Source organism: Macaca thibetana, chromosome 2 (assembly GCF_024542745.1).
Source record: "Macaca thibetana thibetana isolate TM-01 chromosome 2, ASM2454274v1, whole genome shotgun sequence".
Lineage (NCBI taxonomy): Eukaryota > Metazoa > Chordata > Mammalia > Primates > Cercopithecidae > Macaca > Macaca thibetana.
This window is the reverse complement of record NC_065579.1, coordinates 146,290,633-146,309,624: the sequence shown is the minus strand read 5'-3', so window position 1 is coordinate 146,309,624 and position 18,992 is coordinate 146,290,633. Positions and strand designations below refer to the sequence as shown.

The 18,992-nt window shown below is 59.2% G+C and overlaps 1 protein-coding gene and 1 long non-coding RNA gene across 2 annotated transcripts; one reads left to right on the top strand and one right to left on the bottom strand.

Annotated features, from left to right (window-relative positions):
- Positions 1-252: 252 nt before the first annotated feature.
- On the bottom strand, positions 253-8,761 carry GATA2 (GATA binding protein 2). Its single transcript, XM_050781715.1, has 6 exons — positions 8,521-8,761; positions 7,619-7,892; positions 6,546-7,187; positions 4,692-4,837; positions 2,652-2,777; positions 253-2,149 (listed from the first exon to the last, which is right to left on the bottom strand). The coding sequence occupies exons 2-6, from the start codon at positions 7,845-7,847 to the stop codon at positions 1,850-1,852; spliced, it is 1,443 nt and encodes a 480-aa protein (XP_050637672.1). The 5' UTR covers positions 7,848-7,892; positions 8,521-8,761; the 3' UTR covers positions 253-1,849.
- Positions 8,762-8,895: 134 nt separating this feature from the next.
- Positions 8,896-18,900, top strand: LOC126949188 (uncharacterized). Its single transcript, XR_007723607.1, has 3 exons — positions 8,896-9,133; positions 10,580-10,870; positions 17,491-18,900. It is a non-coding gene; the product is annotated as an uncharacterized LOC126949188 (long non-coding RNA).
- Positions 18,901-18,992: the final 92 nt, after the last annotated feature.

Sequence of the window (18,992 nt, the reverse complement as noted above, 5' to 3'; positions counted from 1 at the left end):
TGCGCCTCCCCAGTATCTTCCCATTCACTAGGACCCCTGGTGCAGTGACAGGAAATCCAGATGGGAGCAATTCAGGGGAGGAGCATCAGGACGTCAGTGGCAAAATCAGACCCAGGCCCAACAGGGCCCCATCCTGGATTCCAGGGGCCTTCCCGTCGCAGCCACCCCGCCGACAAGAGCAATGCAATCTGGCTGCCCAAATTCGCACCCGGGACTCGGCACCCTGGGAGCCCACAAGACAGGCCAGGGGCATTCACAAAAAGTATTTTATTATTCTTAACAGTACTCGCTTTAAAGGAATAAGAGGATAGCATACATTTTTTACAGACAATATATAAATGTTGTACATAATTAACAATAACTTAGTTCACTAATCCAAAATAAAACAAGCCAAATAAAACATAAAAACAGAAAATACTGCCGATTCTTTTTCTTATGCGGACACTAGTACAGAATAAGTTACTTCTGGCCTTGGTGCTCCCCGCAGCGACTGCCCATCCATATTGCACTTGGTCACTACATCAGCACAATCCTCCTCCTGGGCCAGGGGCCCCTCGCAGGCCATCACACCCCGCCATCACCGCATACAGAATCTAAGCTCGGGACACATTTATATACAGCTGTACCTTAGGAAGGATCCAGACAGCCACAGCAAAGCTGGACCTGGGACCCCAGCAGGGACACAGCCTCTCCCTGGGTCCTGGTCCTGACCTACCCCCGACTCCTGCCTTCACCCCCTGCCAGGCCAGCAAATGCCAACCAGCCCCCGGAAACCAAGGGCAGTAAAGGCCCCTCCCCATTCCCAGCTTTCATACTAGGGCTGTGGAATCCCAGCTCTTTTCCAAAAACAATTGCAAATCTCCAACCTTGTGTGTAGGGTTTACTCCTTTCATAGCAGGGCTTCTGTGGCTATGTACAATCGACTGGACCCAAAAAGAGTTTAAAAATAAAACAATTAACTCATCAGTGAGTTAAGCTTATGCATTTTTTTTTTAATATTTTTTCTTTTGTCTCAGAGTAGGAGGGGAGGGGGTTGAAGGGTTAGCAGAAAAAGGATGTATTTACAGGGTCCACCTGACAAACAAGACGGGCTGTGGCTTGCGCTAAGGGGACACAGTTACACCAGCTTCGGCCTCAAAGCCAAGGGAGCGATCTGGGAGACATTTCCCCTTTCAAGAAAATGTTGTTTCCTTCCTGTGACCCAGCCCTGGCCTGGGAATCTGTGCAGGACCGCCCGTGATTGTCTCTGCCCTCCAGGGCCTGGCCCGTCAAAGCAGGCACCAGCTCACCCTCCCGGGCCCATGGCCCTTCTGGCTTTGGCTCAGCCCAGCCTGGAGTTCGGCTGTTTCTGAGAGGGAAGCCAGAGGAGAAGGGGGTACAGGCTGAGGTCCCCACAAATCTGCCCCCCAGAGCCCTGGCAAGTGGACCCGCCAAGTCCCGAGGAAGAACCGGAGGACTTGGGACAGCTCAGACCACCAAGTCTCCAAGTCCTTGTTAGAAACAAGAGCAAAATAAATTATTTTTGCCTAATCCTTTTTCCTTCTAAAAATGGTTGCCTTCGTCTGTCCCGTCCCCTCCTTTTCTCTCCATAAAGTTGTCCTTGTTGTTCTCCAAACAACTGTCCATGCAGGAAACCCCACCTGGGCAGCGGCCGGGTGCAGAGGCAGTCTCTCAGCGGTGGGGAACATTCACAGTAACTGCTGGCAGGCTGCTGGGCACCCTCCAGGAGAAGGGGTGCTGGACCGAGCCAGGCTGGCAGGAGTGGTGTCGGTCTTCGGGAAATGCTGGGCAGCTAAGGGTTTGGTCCACCCATCCTGGGAGTGCCCAGTCCTCGATGTCCATCTGTTCTCTAGCCCATAGCGGTCACCATGCTGGATGGGTGGGGGTGGCCGAAGGAGAGGCTCGAGGAGGGGTGTATGGGCGTCGGAGTGGGCAGGATGTGTCCGGAGTGGCTGAAGGGCGGGAGGTGGCCCACAGGTGCCATGTGTCCAGCCAGGGCAGCTGCACTGAAGGGGGATGACTTCTCCTGCATGCACTTTGACAGCTCCTCAAAGCACTCCGCCCCTTTCTTGCTCTTCTTGGACTTGTTGGACATCTTCCGGTTCCGAGTCTGGATCCCTTCCTTCTTCATGGTCAGTGGCCTGTTAACCTAGAGGCAACCATCAGCTTTCAGAGGGCCAATTCTTTCCTCCAGCAACATGTCCCACCCCTGCCACAGCGTGGACCAGAGGCAGGTCAAGCTGAGGGTCCCAGGAAGCCAGGAATTGTGCCCGACCTTCACAGTCCCATCACCAGATGGCTACAATTCCAGGAAGGGCAGGTTCTGGTGTATGGGGTTGATCCACACCCTCCCTGGCTTTGCCCACCGCATACCAGCACTGCCCAGCCAACTGAAGTCCTCCCCTCCACCCTGACCTTTTTTAAGTAGAAAAACCACTTCCTTACCCTCTGAGACCCTGTCCTAGCCAGCTCCATCTCCTGAACAGAGGCAAGGCGCCCCCTCTTACGGGAAGCCCTTCTGGCGCTCGCTCAGGGCAGCGGCTTCCCAAGCCAAGCCAAGCTGGATATTGTGGCTGGGGCCTCTTGCCTGGCAGCACAAAGCGCAGAGGTCCCCGGGGAGGGGTGGGGCGGCCGGGGCGGGGCACACTCACATTGTGCAGCTTGTAGTAGAGGCCACAGGCGTTGCAGACAGGGTCCCCGTTGGCGTTTCGGCGCCATAAGGTGGTGGTTGTCGTCTGACAATTTGCACAACAGGTGCCGGCTCTTCTGGCGGCCGACTGGGAGGGCAAGGCAGCGTCAGCAGGCTGGGCTCCCACGCCCACCTAGACCTCCCTCCCTGACCCTCGCTCCAGCCCCAGTCCCCACCCACTCAGTCAAGGAGGGCTAAATCTCACAGGGGAATCAAAGCATCTCAGAACCATGGAATTTCAGAATTTGAGAATGAAATAAGTCAAGACTCACAGAACTTTGGAATAAAGAACTCTCAGAAGCCTGATGTTAGAATCAATGGGATTGCAAGAGCTAGAGGGCAGCATTAGCTACCTCCCCCAACTACCCTGCACTCTAACTCCATAAATGGGGAAACTGAGGCCCTGAGAAGGGCCTCTCTAGTAGCACAGGCATCCTGAGGCCGAGCTGGCTTGGTCCCCCTCGAGCCCCTGGATCTGGGGCTGATTCTGTGTCTCCTCTAGCACAACTCTGCTCAAAATCCATAATCCTGGGTGAGCCAGTGTAGCTGAGGCCAGCACAGGTTTACAGAGTGCAGAGCTGCACCGTCTCACACCGTAGCAGCTGGCCACAGGGAGCCATTTAAATAAGATCTAACTACAAATTAACAGAATTAAAAATCCAGTTCCCTCAATTGCACTAACCACATTTCAAGTGATCAATATTCACATGTGGCCAGGGGCCACCACAGTGGGCAGTGCAGACACAGAACTTTTCCATCTCTTCAGCTGACCCGAATGCTGATCCCCATCTATGCAGCCACCCATACCCCAACCCTTAGAGCTTTAACACCCCCAGCCCCTCTGAGTCCTAGTCCCTCAGGAAACGCCTGGCAGAGGCAGGGTCTGGAAATGAGCGCCTGGTCCCTGGAGAGAGAAGCCAGAGGGAGGCTTTACCCAAGAAAGCAGATCCCCTCTCCCGGTTCCACCAATGCCAACCCCACAGTGACAGAAGGGGTCCCCCAACACTTCCCAGAGAACCGCAGGCAGGAGTGCACCAGGTGGCGAGTGTTGGGAGCTGGAGGCTGAGGCCTGCAGAGCCTGGAACGGCCCCAGGCCCGAGCCTGGTCACAGAAGGGACAGAGGGACTGCAGCCGCGGGGGCAGGGAGGGGTGAGTAAGCAGCCTGAAGCTGGAATTCTGACTCAGGGGCCAACGCCGCGTCCTCCACCTCTACCCCCACCCGGGCCTCACCCCGCCCTCGCTCCAGGGGAAAAAAAAAGGCCCCCAAAGCAGGGAACGATTTAAGCCTCATAAATCACTTCGCCCTGAAAAAATATATTTATTATTCTTAGCATTTTACGCATTATTTGCAGAGTGGAGGTTATTAGAAATTTCAAAACAGCCCAGCAAGAGGCAGGACTGAGCTGAGGAGACTCTAAAAACTCGCAGAGTCCGGAAACAGATACACGAAGTTTCCTTATCTTCAGGCTGCAGATGTCCGGATAGGAAACTCCGGCAGGAGATCCGAAAGGGCATTTTTTTAAAATCACTCAAATGAAAATACACAGTATAGGTGACTCCATGGAAAAATAATAAAGGGCAGGTTTTTTTAGTGGCCGGTGTGAGTTTGTGTTTTATTTAAATAAGCATGAGGAGCTTGTGAGTGGGGCTGTCGGGGAGGGCTGAGCCACAAGGAAAAATACTTCATGGCCCTATTTTTAAAAAAGAGCTAAGCAGAGGCCAGAGGACAGGAGTCCAGCCCGTGGACACTCAACTTTGGGGATCCCGGAGCACAGTGGCGTGGCGCGAGGGTACCCGGTGGGCTCCCTATACCCGAGGAGGAAATCTGGCCCAAAAGAATCTGGCCAGAAAGAGGGATGACCCAACTGATATCCCAGTGCTTTTCATGATAAAAGAGGATTTCAAGCGGCAAAGTGTCTGCATTTGAAGGAGTTTTTTCTCCTTAATTAACCGCCAGCTCCTGCCCAGAAGCCCCCTCCCAGCCACCTGTGCCCACTCCTACCAGTCTTCGCTTGGGCTTGATGAGTGGCCGGTTCTGCCCGTTCATTTTGTGGTAGAGGCCACAGGCATTGCACAGGTAGTGGCCAGTGCCGTCCCGCCGCCAGAGAGGGGTGGCTGTGGCCCCGCAGTTGACGCACTCCCGGCCTTCTGCAGGGGGACAGGGAGAGACACAGGGCCTGCTTAACCGGCAAGGTCTCTGGAGGGAACCCAGGGCACGCGAGCACCGGCCAAGCAGTGCCGGTGCCTCTCAGGCATGCGGTTGGCCTGGGCCTGGCTGCGACAGCCTGGGCAGGAAGAGGGACCCAGAGGGTTTCCTACATGGGATGGGGCCCAGGTCCAGAGTCCTTTAAGGCCAAATCCCCTGCTTCCAATCCTCCCGAGGAGGGATGGAAACGAAGGAGGTGGGGAGGAGGGGCCCAGGGCCCCAGGCGTTCTGGAGCAACCAGGAGCTATTTACTGCAAACTTTGCCGAGGGTAGGGCGGTGGCAGGAGTCACCCAGCTCAACCTGGCTGGGCCCAGGAGGCTCTCTCCTTCCCGCTCCGGCGCGCCTCTTTCCCTCTCCTCTTTTGTCCCTCTCCTTTCTACCCAACTGTGTCCGCCCCACCCCATCTTTCTGCTCTAAGTCCAGAATCATTTCCCTCTTTCTCCCCAACTTTTCTCCTCTTCCACCGAACCCTAGAATTTTTCTGAGACCTGGAAAAAATGGATTGAAGTTGTTGTTCTTTAAAATAAAATAAATAATAAGCTCTTTCTTTTTTAGATAAGTGGCCTCGGTTTTTTGTTTGTAATTTTTTTTCCCCAGTTAAAAGGCCATCTGGAATTCAAATAAAATGCAAAACAAACTTGGGAAAAAGGACCAAGAAAACGCAAGCTGACGGGCCTGAGCAGAACTAGGATCCTGAGCCGGGGCTCAGCGGGGGCTGGGACCAGCAGGGGCTGGGGTTGGGGACGAAGTTGAGCAGGATCGCTGCCTGGCATCGTGTTCCCCAGGAAGTTGTTCTTGATTTAGTTTAAATGAGCAGTACAGACTGGCAAAAGAAGGTGGTTCTTGCACTCAGGAGTAACTGTTTTAAAAACCTTCCTGCTCTGTGGCTCAAAGGGACCAGGTAAAGAGACATGGACAGCAGGAACTCCACACTAGCCACCAGTTTCTGGGTTTATGCTCTGTGGCCAGATTCTTGGACAAACCCAGTTTGGCCAGCTGCGGGAAAAGGGGCGGGCGCACTGCAGCTTCATCCCCTCACTCCAGCCCTCAGGGAGAGAGAGGGAAGGGCCTGGCCAGGGCAGGGAGCAGGAGCAGGTCCTGGGAATTTTGCTTTGGGGGAAATCTCCCAAGGAGATGGGGGATCCATCGAAATCCCAAGATCAGACTGATTGAGTTGGAGACCCAGATTCCTTAAGGGTCTGGAACCTCCAGAATGCCTGAAACATGCACACACAACATGCACAGAGACACACGTACACACATGCACGCATGCTCCCAAACACATGCACATACAGACTCACTTCCCTCGCTTCACATGCTAAGTCCTGAGGTAGCTTGAATTTTCACTTAGGATTCAGGAAGGGGAAGGGGGAATTCCCATTCTGTGTTCTGGTCAAGCAGTGACCAACCCTGGGTCAAGGAACTGAACTTTGGGGGTCCACCGGAAACACTTAAGAAAATGGCAAAAGTTTTAGAGTCTCCTCTCCCCGACCCAGGGGTCTCAAACATCTATTGGGGACTATTAGAGAGGACATCACCCATTCCCAGATCTGGGAAACCGACATTGCCCCTCTCCCAAGTCACAGCCCTCCACCACAAAAACGCAAATGCTCCCCTGTTCCACGAAAGTCCCCAGCACCTGCCTTTACCTGAACAGGAACGCGCCTTGCTGCGCTGCTTAGGGGTGAAGCTGGAGGCCGGTCCCCCCAGGAAGCCCCCGGGGTGGAAGAGTCCGCTGCTGTAGTCGTGGGCCGCCGCCGGCACATAAGAGGGGTAGGTGGGGATGGGGTGGTGTGTAGCAGGCTGGGTGCCCATAGTGGCGAGGCCTGGGCGCAGGGGACTGCCACTTTCCATCTTCATGCTCTCCGTCAGTGACACCTGGTACTTGACGCCGTCCTTGTCCTCTCCTCGGGCTGCGCTACCCCCCGCGGAAGATGAGCCTGGAGAAGCAGCCCCCGTGGTACTGGGGTCAGGAGACACTTCTTTCGGTGGCGTGGGTGGGAAGCCGAAAAGGTGGGAGCCAGAGTGGGCTGCTGTGGGGGTGAGGGAGGCCACTGAGCTCCCGCTGCCTCCCCCGCTCCCACCCCCAGCCCCTGGGTACACAGAGAGTGGGCCTCCAGGGCCTCCAGCAGCTGAGGGGTGCAGTGGCGTCTTGGAGAAGGGGCTCACGGTCCACGGGTTGTGGTGGTGGGCCGCAGCGGCAGAGAGGGCTGCTTTGCCCCCGTCCAGCCAGGGCAAACCCGGGCTGTGCAACAAGTGTGGGCGGCACATCTGGCCTCCAGTCAGGCGGGCTGCGGGCAAAGAGAGAGAGGGTCAGGGTGGGCAGAAAGACCAGGGTAGGCAGAGGTAGGGACGCCCCTGACAGACATGAGATCACGACTCCCAGAACCAGCAGTCATCGCCTCCCAAAAAAAACCAGAAACATAACCCCCACCGATAATAATCAGGAATGTCAGTCCGAGCTGAAGGACAAGTGGCATAGAAGGAACCCCACCGGACGGGCCCTACAGGGAACCCTCACGGGCCAGCTGGAAGTGGGCAGAAACCCTGTGGGTCCCAGACCCTCCCCAATCGGCCGCTGCCCCCACCTCTCCCGCCCCGATTTTTCAGCAGCTCGATTCCTGCGGATCCCACATCCGGGAAGCAAGTAGCCGGGCCCTCCTCCCCTCCCTAGCCTGGCGCGCGGCGCCTGGGTTCCCATCACCACCGGCCCAGCGCTCACCGTGCGCGGGGCTGTAGGAGACGCGCGCCCGCGCGTGAGCCGGGTTGGCGTAGTAGGGGTTGCCCTGCGAGTCCAGGTGATTGAAGAAGACGTCCACCTCGTCTGGAGGCAGCAGCTGCGCGGGTTCCATGTAGTTGTGCGCCAGGCCCGGGTGGTGCGAGTCGGGGTGCTGCGCATTCAGCACGGCCGGGTGCGCCATCCAGCGCGGCTGCTCCGGCGCCACCTCCATGGCCGGCGGCGGCGGCTCGGGGTCTGGGTGGAGGCGGCAACGGCCCTGCGCGAGGAAGGGGGCGTGAGGCGTGCCGCCAGCGTCTGACACCCCCAAAGCCCACCACGAGGTGTCCCGCGCGCCGCGGAGCCCCAGCCCAGCTCCGATGAGAAAGAGCACCAGTCCCGGGTGGGAGGAAAGCCCAAGGCTCAAAACGAAAGGAAGGCGGGGGAGGGGGTTCAGCCACGCACACTCACGTGGTGACCCGCGGATGCAGAATCACACACCCGTGCACATGGGGTCACACCCGGGGACGGGTCCCGACACCAGTGACCCCAACAAACGCACAGAGCAGCACTTCAGTCGGACACTCACACTGAGGCCCCCCCGCCCGGTAGACAAACACATGAACACAGACTCAAAAGTTGCAGACAGGCACCCGGGCACCCAGTGGGGCACTTGATCCCAGCAACACCCACACACCCACGCTTGGCGCCAGATACTGACCTCAGTCCCCAAAACATGCACACGCAGCCCCCTGAGTGCAGTCCTAAGCGGCACAATCAGGACCGCTCAACAAGGCACACCAAAGCAGTAGCCCGCAGCCTGGTCACCCCGCCCTAAGTCCCCCTAGAGTCCCCTCAAAGCTAGGAGCGCCCCAGGCCCCCAGCCGGCTCTCGAACCCCAAACTTACACACGCAGCCGTGGGGAGGGTAGGGACTCGGCCTCAGAGTGAAGGAGCTCCGGCGGGAGCCCCGGGGGCGACGGGCCCAGGGACAGCACGTCCAGAGGCTGGCGGGGCTTACAGGGTAGGAGCAGGGGGTAGCTTGCGCCTCGGCCTCGGGCCCTCCCGGCTCCGGCCCCTCGGCATCCTCCGGCCGCCCTGGCGCCAGCTGCCGACTCCTGCACAGACATGAAGCGGGGGCCGCGCACGCCTAAGAAGCCCACGCCAGCCAATCAGCGCCGCGCGCCTCCCAGCCTCCGCCTCCCATTGGCTGCGTCCGCAATTCCCGAACCGCTGGACTCCTGGACTGACCCGCAGGCCAGCCCCCCCTCCGCCGGCGGATCCCCTCCCTGCGCGCTCCTGGAGGCCCCTGTTGCCAACGCGCCTCACCACTAAGGGACCCTCACCCCAAGGCCCGATCCCTGCAGCCCCTCTTGCGAACACTCCGAGATCCCTCGACGCTCTGGGCGTAACTAGCAGTAACTAACCAACTGCCCCCTCCCCAGGAGCCCGGGCCGCGCACCCTCTGGATTGCCTGTCCCCGAGACCCTAACCCCGCCACGCTCCTTCACCGCTGAACGTGGTCAGTCCGAGCGCAGTTACCTACCCAGACCGTTCCCTCCCCTAGCTCGGGCGGTGTCTGAGTGGACTGGGGGTTGGGAGGGCTCGGAGTACAGCAGCGGAACAGCGGGAGCCGGGAGGGGCAGAGAGGGGCAGGAACTACAGGGCTCTAGAGGGCACCTGGGCCTCGGACACGCGGCCGCTCAGGGCTGTGCTTGACCCAGTGGAGGTGGCCGGGCCGGTGGCTCCAGAGATGGGGAGGGGGCATCCCCTCCCCAGGCGTGGCCTTCGCAGGCCAACGGGCCCAATTGCCTGGGGCGAGGCCATGGAGACCCGGACTGGCGCCGGCGCCAGCTGGAGGGAGACGCCCCCGGGCAGGAGGTGGCATTTTTTCCTCCGGGGGTCCCCGAGGTGGCCTCTGGTGAGGGGGAAGAGGTGGTCTGAGGTCTCAGTCTTCTAAGTCACCTGAAACTGCTTCCCACTCACTTCCAGCCCGGAGATCGGCTCTATGAGTCGAGTGGGCCGGGCGCACAAGTCTTGCTCCCTCCCATTGTACAGACTGGGGAGACGAAGGCTCGAAGGGGGCCCCGGACCGAGGAGGGGTTCCAGGACAAAGGCATTTGGGGGGACCTAGACAGGTGCCGAGTACTGAGGGGACTCAACAGCGTCCTCCAGCCCTCTTCCCTGTTGGCCCCGAGGCTCCCGGGGTAGATGTCCAGAGGGCCCCTGGGTGGGTCGGGGGCAGGAGGAGGGCTGGGGTCCTGGCCACCCCCGGGAGAGTGGGGGAGGGGCGGCGGGATTGACAGTCGGTAATTGGGTAACTGGAGGCGGCTTCTCCGGCCGGGCGGCCCCGCCACCGCGACGCCGAGCCCCTGACGTCACCCGATTCGCCAGGAAATGAACTTTTTAATAATCCGAGGAGGGAGGAAAGCCCTCGGTCCCCTCAGCTCCGGGGGCGCCCGGCTGGGCCCAGCTCCGCGGGCGCGCCCCCGTCACCCCCTCCCAGGCCAGCTCAGGGCAGCGCCAAGGGGGCGCGGGCTCAGGCTGAGGCCTCCTCCTGCCTAGGCGTCTGGCGTCCGTTTGTCTGTCCAAGGCCCCAGCGCAGGTAAAGCGCGGGGCTGGGGGGCGCAGAGCTCCATTGGGCTGGGAACCAGCGCGTCTCGTGCCCTTGGGGAACCCGCCTGCCCGAGCCGCCTGCTGAGCCTCCCGCTCCCCTCCACTCTGGAGCGCGTGGAGCCCAGTCTGCTCGGAACTCCACTCCGCGGGAGCGGAGGCCGGCGCCAGCCCGGGAAGGCGCGCCCGGGGCGGGAGGCCGAGCGCAAGGCCCTTGGCGCCGGACCTCCGCGGCCAGGCCGGGCAGGTGAGCGGTCTCCGTGTCTCCCAGTTCGTGCTCCCCTCAACGCGTGCGGTCCCGCCGGGACCCACTGTCTCTCCGTCCGTCTGTCTCTCAACTTTTCCCATCCTTTAGCTTACGATTCTTCATCAATGCGTAAAATGAGATCGCCGCGGAGTTCGAGCCTATTTGGCGTCTCCGGAGACTAGCAAGACCCTCTGAAAGACACCGCGTCCCCAGGGAAAATTCCCCGTGTCCAGCAAAGCTACCCTGCTCGAGCGCGAACCCTGGGACCCAGCGCGGAAGGCAGACCGGCAGCTGGCCGCTGGGCTGTGAACGCCAGGGCCGAGCGGAAGCTTCCCGCCCGGCCGCGATCGGTGCCTCGGCTCTCAGGGAAGTGGCTACGCGCGGCCCTCGAGAAAGCAGGTAATTCTCCTTTTTCTCCCACCGGCGCGGTAAAAACTACCCCCTCCCCCGTTCTGTGTGTATCCCCAGTTTCAGCGCAGCGAGCTCCGCGTCTAACCCCTTCGCGGCAGGGTCCCGGCCACTGCGGTAGTGGAGGTGGCCAGCGTGGCTGAGTCCCCTGCCCAAACGTCAGCCCTGCACTGCCGCCTGCCTTGGCACAGAGCGGAGGGAGGGAGGGGATTTAATTACCCCGCTCGGCAGCTCAGAAAATCGGCGCACGGAGGGGCTTAGCAGGACGGCTAAGGAGTGCTTGAGCGGGGGCCTCGGGAGACCTGAACCAGCCTCCTCGCCCGCAATCCGGGTGTAGAGGAAAAAAAGGAAAGAGGAGTTCTGCCAGGTCCCTTCAGGCCTTGGGGTTGCCTTCCTCGACAACGCAGGCAGGGGACGGCTTGACCGAAGCCTCCACATCGGTTGCAGGTCCTGCGTAGGATGCGGGACTGCTGCATTCTCTGGCGGAAACAAACCCGCCTGGGAAAGAGAAATGCGGCGCCAGGTAGCAGGGCGCCCAGATGGACAGTAAAGGGGGACCCGCGCTCGTCAATATCTATGTGGGTCAGGCAGACCGAGGGACACCACCTGGGCCCCTCCCCACTAGGCCGAAGACATGGTCCTCCCACCTCGGGCCCCAAACAAACTCCCGGGGAGGGGCAACGCAGCCCCCAGAATCGGCTGGGGTCTTGCGGCGCTGTTACAAGCCTGGTGAGAGCAGATTTACTCCAGTTTATGGGCTGGAACTTTGGGGTCCCCAGAACACCTTCAGAGGGACACGTTCCCTTTTTCAGTATTTTGTTTGTTCGGGAGCATAGCTGGAAATGCTGGCGCTGCCTTTGATCACATTAAGAAGCTGTCACTTTCCTTACTTGGGAACAAGATTTCTCCGAGGACTGGAGAAGGTCAGTCTGGAAACAGAATTTTCTAAGGACCCTTTTCAAGTGGCCCGAGAACTCACAGCGGTGATCGCCACAATTTGACCTGGGTGCTTCTGCCTGGGAGCTGGGGAGGTAGCAGATCTGGTATCCGGTTCTAGAGTGCTTCTCAGGCCTCTACTAAGCCGCTGGTCCCAGGTGGGACACAGAGCTGCCCAGGTCTCCCCTCCCCTCTGAGCCCTTTGTTTAAACTTAGCTCATCCGAGGTGGCCCCTTTGGGACCATAAGTTTGCCCTCCCTTTGTAACCTAATTCTTCTCGCCTTTTCCTTATGGGCAGCTAATTGGCCCGCAGTGTGGGGCTGGGGGTGGGGTGTCAAGGAAACCCATTTGCTATGGGATTACCTTCCATAGAGAAATTTAATTCGCAACCCAGCAGCCTCCCAGTCCCACATTGGCAATAAACCTTGAGGGGTACGGGGAGGAAGTGGGATGCCTTAGCAGATGGGTTCAGAAGTTCCCTTAAAGCCGAGGCATTAGATCTCAGGCCAGCAGCCATCCCTGGGGGGGGGGTGTGCCCAAGGAGGGACTACGGCTATAACGGCCCCTCCTGCTCTTTGGGGTTCAATTCCAGACCCTCAAAGCAGAAGGCTCCCTCCCTCGGCCTCAGTGCAGACTCTCCCACCCCATTCCTGTTCTGCGTCTTTGGGAATCGTAGAGTCTGTGGCCCCCACGTCCTAGGTGTCTCGGCACCCTGGACCCAGGCGCCTCCGAGATTCGATATCGCTTCTGGCTTCTGACCCCTACCTTCAAGCCTGGCAGGCTTCCCGCGGGACCCTGCTGAGACCCGGAGACAATCGGGCCATGCTTCTCCCTCCTCCACGAACAGCCACGGTTTACTCGGAGGGTTTACTCGGAGCGACAGGGGCCGGCGGCCTGACAACTGGTAAATCCGTTTCGTTAGACACAATTTGTCTGCAATTTGTCAACCCGCCTGGGAAACGCTCTCCAGACGCCTCGGCTGCCGCACGGGCCCTACCTGGTTCTCGAATCCTGCCTGCTCATAAACGAATCCCAGTACGGGGTGCCTGCGTAGACCTGGAGCTCACCACCAGATGTTCCCAACCTCGGGAGAGGAGGCTTTTTCCAAAACAACGAATTTCCTTCCTTGTTTTCCGGTAAAGAAGCGGCCGCCACACATGGGGGCCCTGAACGCGGGGCCTTTCCCCTCGGAGTTGGAGCAACCCGGAGTTCAAGCCTGGCCGCCACCGAATAATTTTAAATGCCCGGTTTTGAGACAGATCCAGAACGCCGTCTACGCCTACCAGCGGCAGATCTTCGAGCCCGCGGCGGCCCCATTCTTATTGAAATCCCACTAAACGGATTCAGACTCCGGCTTGGGGTGGGGGGAGACTTCCAGACCCGGCGCTCTCCCCCACACGCACCCCAGTCACACAGGATAAAGGTCTGCGGGGCGCAGCGCGCGGGGGCGCAAACAGGAGCGAGCTGGGTTAAGCCGCGAAAAGCCGGCGCACGGGACCAGCCGGCAGGTGCAGCCGTCGCTCGGCGGCCCGGCTCGGACGCATCCGCCGCCGCGGCCTGGGGGTTGGGGGCGACCGAGACAAAGGCCCCCAGTTCGGGGACCAGGAGGCGGGGGTGCTTTGCCAGGCTTTGGGAATGCCGGGGTCTCGTGGCCTGTGGCTCGGAGAAATGGGAAGACAGGAGGCCCGAGGCGGGCCTGTTGTGCCCAGGTCACCAAATACTCCCTCTGGTTGAAGTCCCTATAACCAGGGTTTCCGGTCTCTGGCAGGGCCAAGGCGAGCCCCAAAGGTAGGGGCCACAGGGCAAACGGACCAAGAGGTTCGGGTGCCAGGCGGGCCGGGCCGGGCCGGGGGCGGAAAGGGCCCGGCCCGGGCAGATGGAAGTGAAGGGAACTCACCGAGCGAGGCGCGGTGGGCGGCGCCCCCGGGCGGACGGGGCCGGAGCAGAGCTGGGAGCAGGGCGAGGTGCGCGGCAGGCGGGCTCGCGGGACCTGGGCGCGGGGTGGCGGCGCTCACCAGCAGAGCCTGGGCGGCACGCCGAGCGGCCGCATGGTGTTCAGCGGACTGCTTTTATCCGCCTGGTGGGCGATGGGGCCCTGCTAGGATGGAGGTGGCGGCAGGCAATGGACAGACTTGAGCACCGAGCCCCGGCGGCGGCGCTGGCCTCCCTACCTTCCTTGTGCTCACGCTGCCTCTCTCTTCCCCCACCGGCCGCAACGCGGCTTTTTATTTCGACATCACTTTGCGGGGGGGCAGGGGGTGGCGACGGGGGCGGGAGCGCCGCAGGGGGCAGGAGGGTGCCCGGGGCTCTGCACCCGGCCTACCAGGTCCAGCCGCCTGGCCAGCCAAGGGCCGCTAGGCACTCAGGGCGTGCACACCCTGCGCATCCACACTCCAGGCCGCTCCCGCCCTCTCCGGAGCGCACACGCGCGCCCCTGACCTCAGGGATGCTCGCTCAGAAAGCTTGGGACACGTCTTTACGGAGACTCTCCCTGGGGACCCTCAGGAGCTGTGGGCACACGCACTCACTGACAATGGTACACAGACGCCCGCTCCTCTTTCTTCAACCCACTTCCAGGAGTGCTCACACGGACACGCACACATCCCTGCACATGTGCACGCAGCTGTGCACACACACGGTGTGTGCACACACACATGTGCACACACACGGTCACAAATCAGATGCAACTCGGCACTCTGGCTCACACTCTGGACGCCCTCACTGCCAGGCTGGTTTAGCTAAGTGCAGGGGCAGCCCCTCTCCCTGTCCCACCCCCACTCCAGTTCCTAACTCTGGGGGACCCTGAGCACTTTAGAGGTCCACTGTCTGGTGTCCCCCTGGCCCATCTCCTTGGGGCAGACTCTCACAATGGGGGAAGCAAGGAAGGGTGCAGAGGGCTTGTTCACAGAAGTGGGGGGCAGGAGGAGGGGAGAAAGGGAGTGTGGGAGTCCTCATCCCCAGAAGGCCCCTGGGTTTGTGGGCAAAGAGAGTTCAGTTCTTGTGCTGCCAAAGTTCTTACTAAGGGATTCAGCCAGTCAGTGTCCCCCCACTCTGACCCCTGATTCCCATCCCAGCAGATCAAAGAGTGACCTGGGGACCTTAGGCCTGGAGAGAAAGTGCTTGGGCTTGGAAGGACTGGGAAATCTGTGCTTCTGTGCCCAGGTGTGCCCCAGAGGAGTGTTTCTGTCCCCTGGTCTTTGTGACACCTGCTGTCTATAGGTCTTTCTCCAAATCTGGTGGTGACTATTGCATTGTTTGTGTGTTCTATGCGTGTGGCTCACAGTCTATGTCCTGTGTGCCCAAGTGTGTCTGTGCACACTTATGAGCACACAGGAGTGTCTGCAAAACTGGATGTATTAGTATGTCCATTTCTTCTTGTGGGTTCCTGAGAGTTTGTGTATTGGGCAGTAGGTCACAATGTGGCTATTTCAGAGCATGACCCTGGAAGCTGGCACAAGAGAGTGTGTCTGTGGAAATGGTTGTGTGTCCCTTTGGCTCTGTGTCTGTGGGGTCATCATGTCAGAGATTCGTGTAAAGAGGGGTGGGGATTTCCAAGTGTTTGCCTGTGTGTCTGTAGCAGTGTGTGGCATGTCTATGAATTGGCATGTTTTGGAGTGTGTGTTTGTGTATGTGCATGTATCTAGGCATGTGTTAAACTGTATGTATTTTTGTTGTTGTTGTTTTGTTTTGTTTCTTGAGACCTGGTCTTGATCTGTTACCCAGACTGAAGTGCAGTGGTTCAATCACCGCTCACTGCAGCCTTAACCTCCCAGGCTGAAGCCGTTCTCCCACCTCAGCCTCCTGAGTATCTGGGACCACAGGCATGTGCCACCATGCCTGGCTAATTTTTTTATTTTTATTTTTGTAGAAACATGATCTCACTATGTTGCCCAGACTGGTCTCAAACTCCTGGACTCAAGCAATCCTCCCACCTCGACCTCCCAAACTTCTGGGATTATAGGAATGAGCCACTGCGCCTGGCCTGTGTGTGTCTTTAATAGTTTGTACCTGGGTATCTGCATGTGTCCTTGAACTGGTGTATGTGTAGGTGTGTGTGTGGTATGTTGCATGTGTCTGGATGTCCATGTATAATTCTGTTTATTAATTGATGGCTGTTGGGGCCTGTGTTTGTGTATTTGAACATGCATTTGGCTGTGTGTGTGTGCATCTGTCTTTAACAGCATAGGTATCATTGTATATCATTGTATCTTTGAACTGATGGTGGGGAGGAGGAGATGTATCCGAGTGTGTCTGCATGTCTATGTACAGCTCCATGTATGAATTGATGTGTGTTGCAGTGGGTGTTTGTGTCTGCGTATCTGGGTTGTGAGTAACTGTATATATGACTATATCTTTGAAATGCATGTTTCTGTGGCCAGCACTGCCTTGTTCTGTGGACTGTGGAAAAGTGTGTCCTCTGTGACATGCAGGGTGTGCATCCTGCAGGATCACCCACCATCCAGACCTTCCTTAACCAGCAGGGCAGGCCGCCAGTGGAGCTCCAGGGTACCATTTGCTCGGGCACTTTCTGTCTGTCTGTGGGAGGGGAGATGAGATGATAAGGCTTATCTGCTGTCGCCAGCGCCATGCTGAATAACTGCTCTAATGAGGTGTCCTCATTGGGACCACCAGATCCCAAGGCCCCGGGCCTCATTGGGGAGGGGCATGGGAGAGCTTGTCTGAAGCACAGGAGCAGGGCCTGGGTGCCTATGGGGCCTTTTCTACTTGTCTTGTTTCCTTGGAAAGGGGGTTCCAGGCCTTGCACCTCCCCACCCCACCTGCCTCCTGCCTACTGGGCGGGGCTGGGCTGGCCAGGCCAGAGCTGGCTGGAGCCTTCCAGTCTCTGGTCTGTGGCCAGGTTCACAGCCTTGAGAGGGCGGGAGGTATGAGGCCTGGAGATGTGGGGCCCTCAGGGTGGGGTGGATGAAGAGAAATGGAGATTCGGTGACAGAAAGATCCAGAGAGACAAGGAGCGGGGAAAGAGATGGGAGGCCCAAGGACAGATGTTTTAAAAACAATGAGGAAGAGTCACTGGTGGGGACAGGCCTGGGACTTTGGACACTCGGAGACAGACAGAAATAAACAACTAAAAAGTGGCAGAAAGGGTCAGAAAGATGGGAATAAAAGCAGAGAAGATGATAACCAGAGAGACATGGACAGAGACATGAGAGAGATAAGAGAGGACAGAGAGATACGACAAAAATAGAGAGATGGGAAGAGAACCCCAGAGAGGCTCAAAGAGCCAATGCTAGAAGAGGGACAGGGATGGGAAGGGCCCCAGAGAGAAGAGTGGGGACACAAAGGAAAGATGGGCAGGATGAGATGGACAGACTGAGATGGAAAGACCGACAGGGCTTAGCCACCAAGCTCGAAGAACGCGCCGGAGGCCGGGAGCCGGGCGAGGCCGGGCTGGGCATGAGCTGCGGGCCGCGGGCAGGGCGGGACACCAAGGCACGGGTGGTGGCAGCGGGCAGGGGGCTCCGCGCGGGGCTGCGCCGCTGTCCGGGGTAATTTTTCATCTCGGCCGGCTAATCTTTGTTCCCGGCGAAGATAATGAATAGCCAATCGTTATCTGCCCGGCTCCCGAAGGCTGCCGGAGAATGGGGTTGTACAGGGCTGGGAATTGTTTCCAAAGTGCCGCGGAATAAATGGTGTTCCTTATCTCTGCCTTCCAGATTATCGCAGCCCTTTCAGAGAGCGCACAACAAATGCGCCCGCCATCGAATGCATCATTTACCACCGCAGATCCGCGCGCTGATGGGCAGGCAGATAGCCGTCCGCTGGGGGCACGCGGGCTCCCCGTGCCCGCACCACCCGCCTGCCTGCCAGGACCACTGAGTGCGCGCCCCGGTGTGCCCGGCGTGTTTGGATGGACACGCGGGTGTGCCAGTGCATGGGCTAACGCCGATGCAAGTGTGCGGGTGTGTCAAACAAGTGTACCACAAAAAAGTGCAAGTACGTGAGCCCATCCATGCACACGCATGGGAGGCGTGTGTGCTGAGCGCCCGGAGGAGATGTATCCGAGTGTGTCTGCATGTCTATGTACAGCTCCATGTATGAATTGATGTGTGTTGCAGTGGGTGTTTGTGTCTGGGTATCTGGGTTGTGGGTAACTGCATATATGACTACATCTTTGAAATGCATGTTTCACACACTCATGCGTGTGTGCTAAGTGCCCAGAGGCGGCCGATGAGGCGGTTGGAGGGTCCACACAGGAGGCGGTGCCACACTAAGCTTGTGGGCAGGCATGCGGCCCAGGTGGCTGGACACGTGGTGGAGGAATGGGAGTGCAAGCCCGCGTGTCTGAGGGCAGCGGATAAGCATCCCGCGAGTGCCTCACTGTGTCTGCTCTGGAGGTGGCTGTTTAGGGTCGCACGCCGGAGGCCACTAGGGTGGATGTGCTGTGTGCATGCAGTTGCCCACCCTACGTTGTGTTTCGGGGCACACAAGCTTCCTGTGCCTGCCGGGCATGAGCGTGCAAGTGTCACCGCTCCCGCCCGGCGTGCCTTTGGGGTGTGCTCGGGTCTGTGTGAGGCTGTGTGTGTCCTGCTGTATCTCTGCCCAGGTGTGCCCAGGTGAGCTGCGAGAGGGGCACGGGAGAAGGGCAGTTGTCGGGGCCTGTCTATGTGCCAGCGTGGGTGGACTCCGGGCTGGGGAAGCGACAGGGAATGGTGTGTGCGGGGGTGACAGACGCCAGAGCGATGGGGTGGAACATGCTGTGTCACAGAAGACTTTCTTGACCAAAACGGAAAGTGCGAGTGTGGAAGGAAGAGGGGCCGTCCGTGGAGTTTGGGGACACCCGGGCATCCGAGCCTCAGAGCCTCTGCAGCTGGGACAAGGAAGCCCGAGCCCGCCGCCTGAGGTCCCCGCGCCGTGAGTGACACGCGCCGCCGACAAAGGCTGTATTTTTCCAGGCTCGCGCCCCGCCCGCGCGCGCGCGATGGTCCCCATGGCGACGCAGATAGCGCCGCAGCCATTTTCCCTATCTCCCCGGAGTCTATTATACGGCGGGATTAGCTCATCTCCAGGCAGGTCAAACCCAAAGTCACACAACCTGCGACGCGGGCCCCGCCCCCACTCCCCGGCCGCCCCTCCCCCGCCCCGTCCCTGTCCCCGGCCCCGGCCCCGGCCCAGCGACCCCCGGCCGCTGCCCAAGCGCAGGCGCAGAGCGCCACCT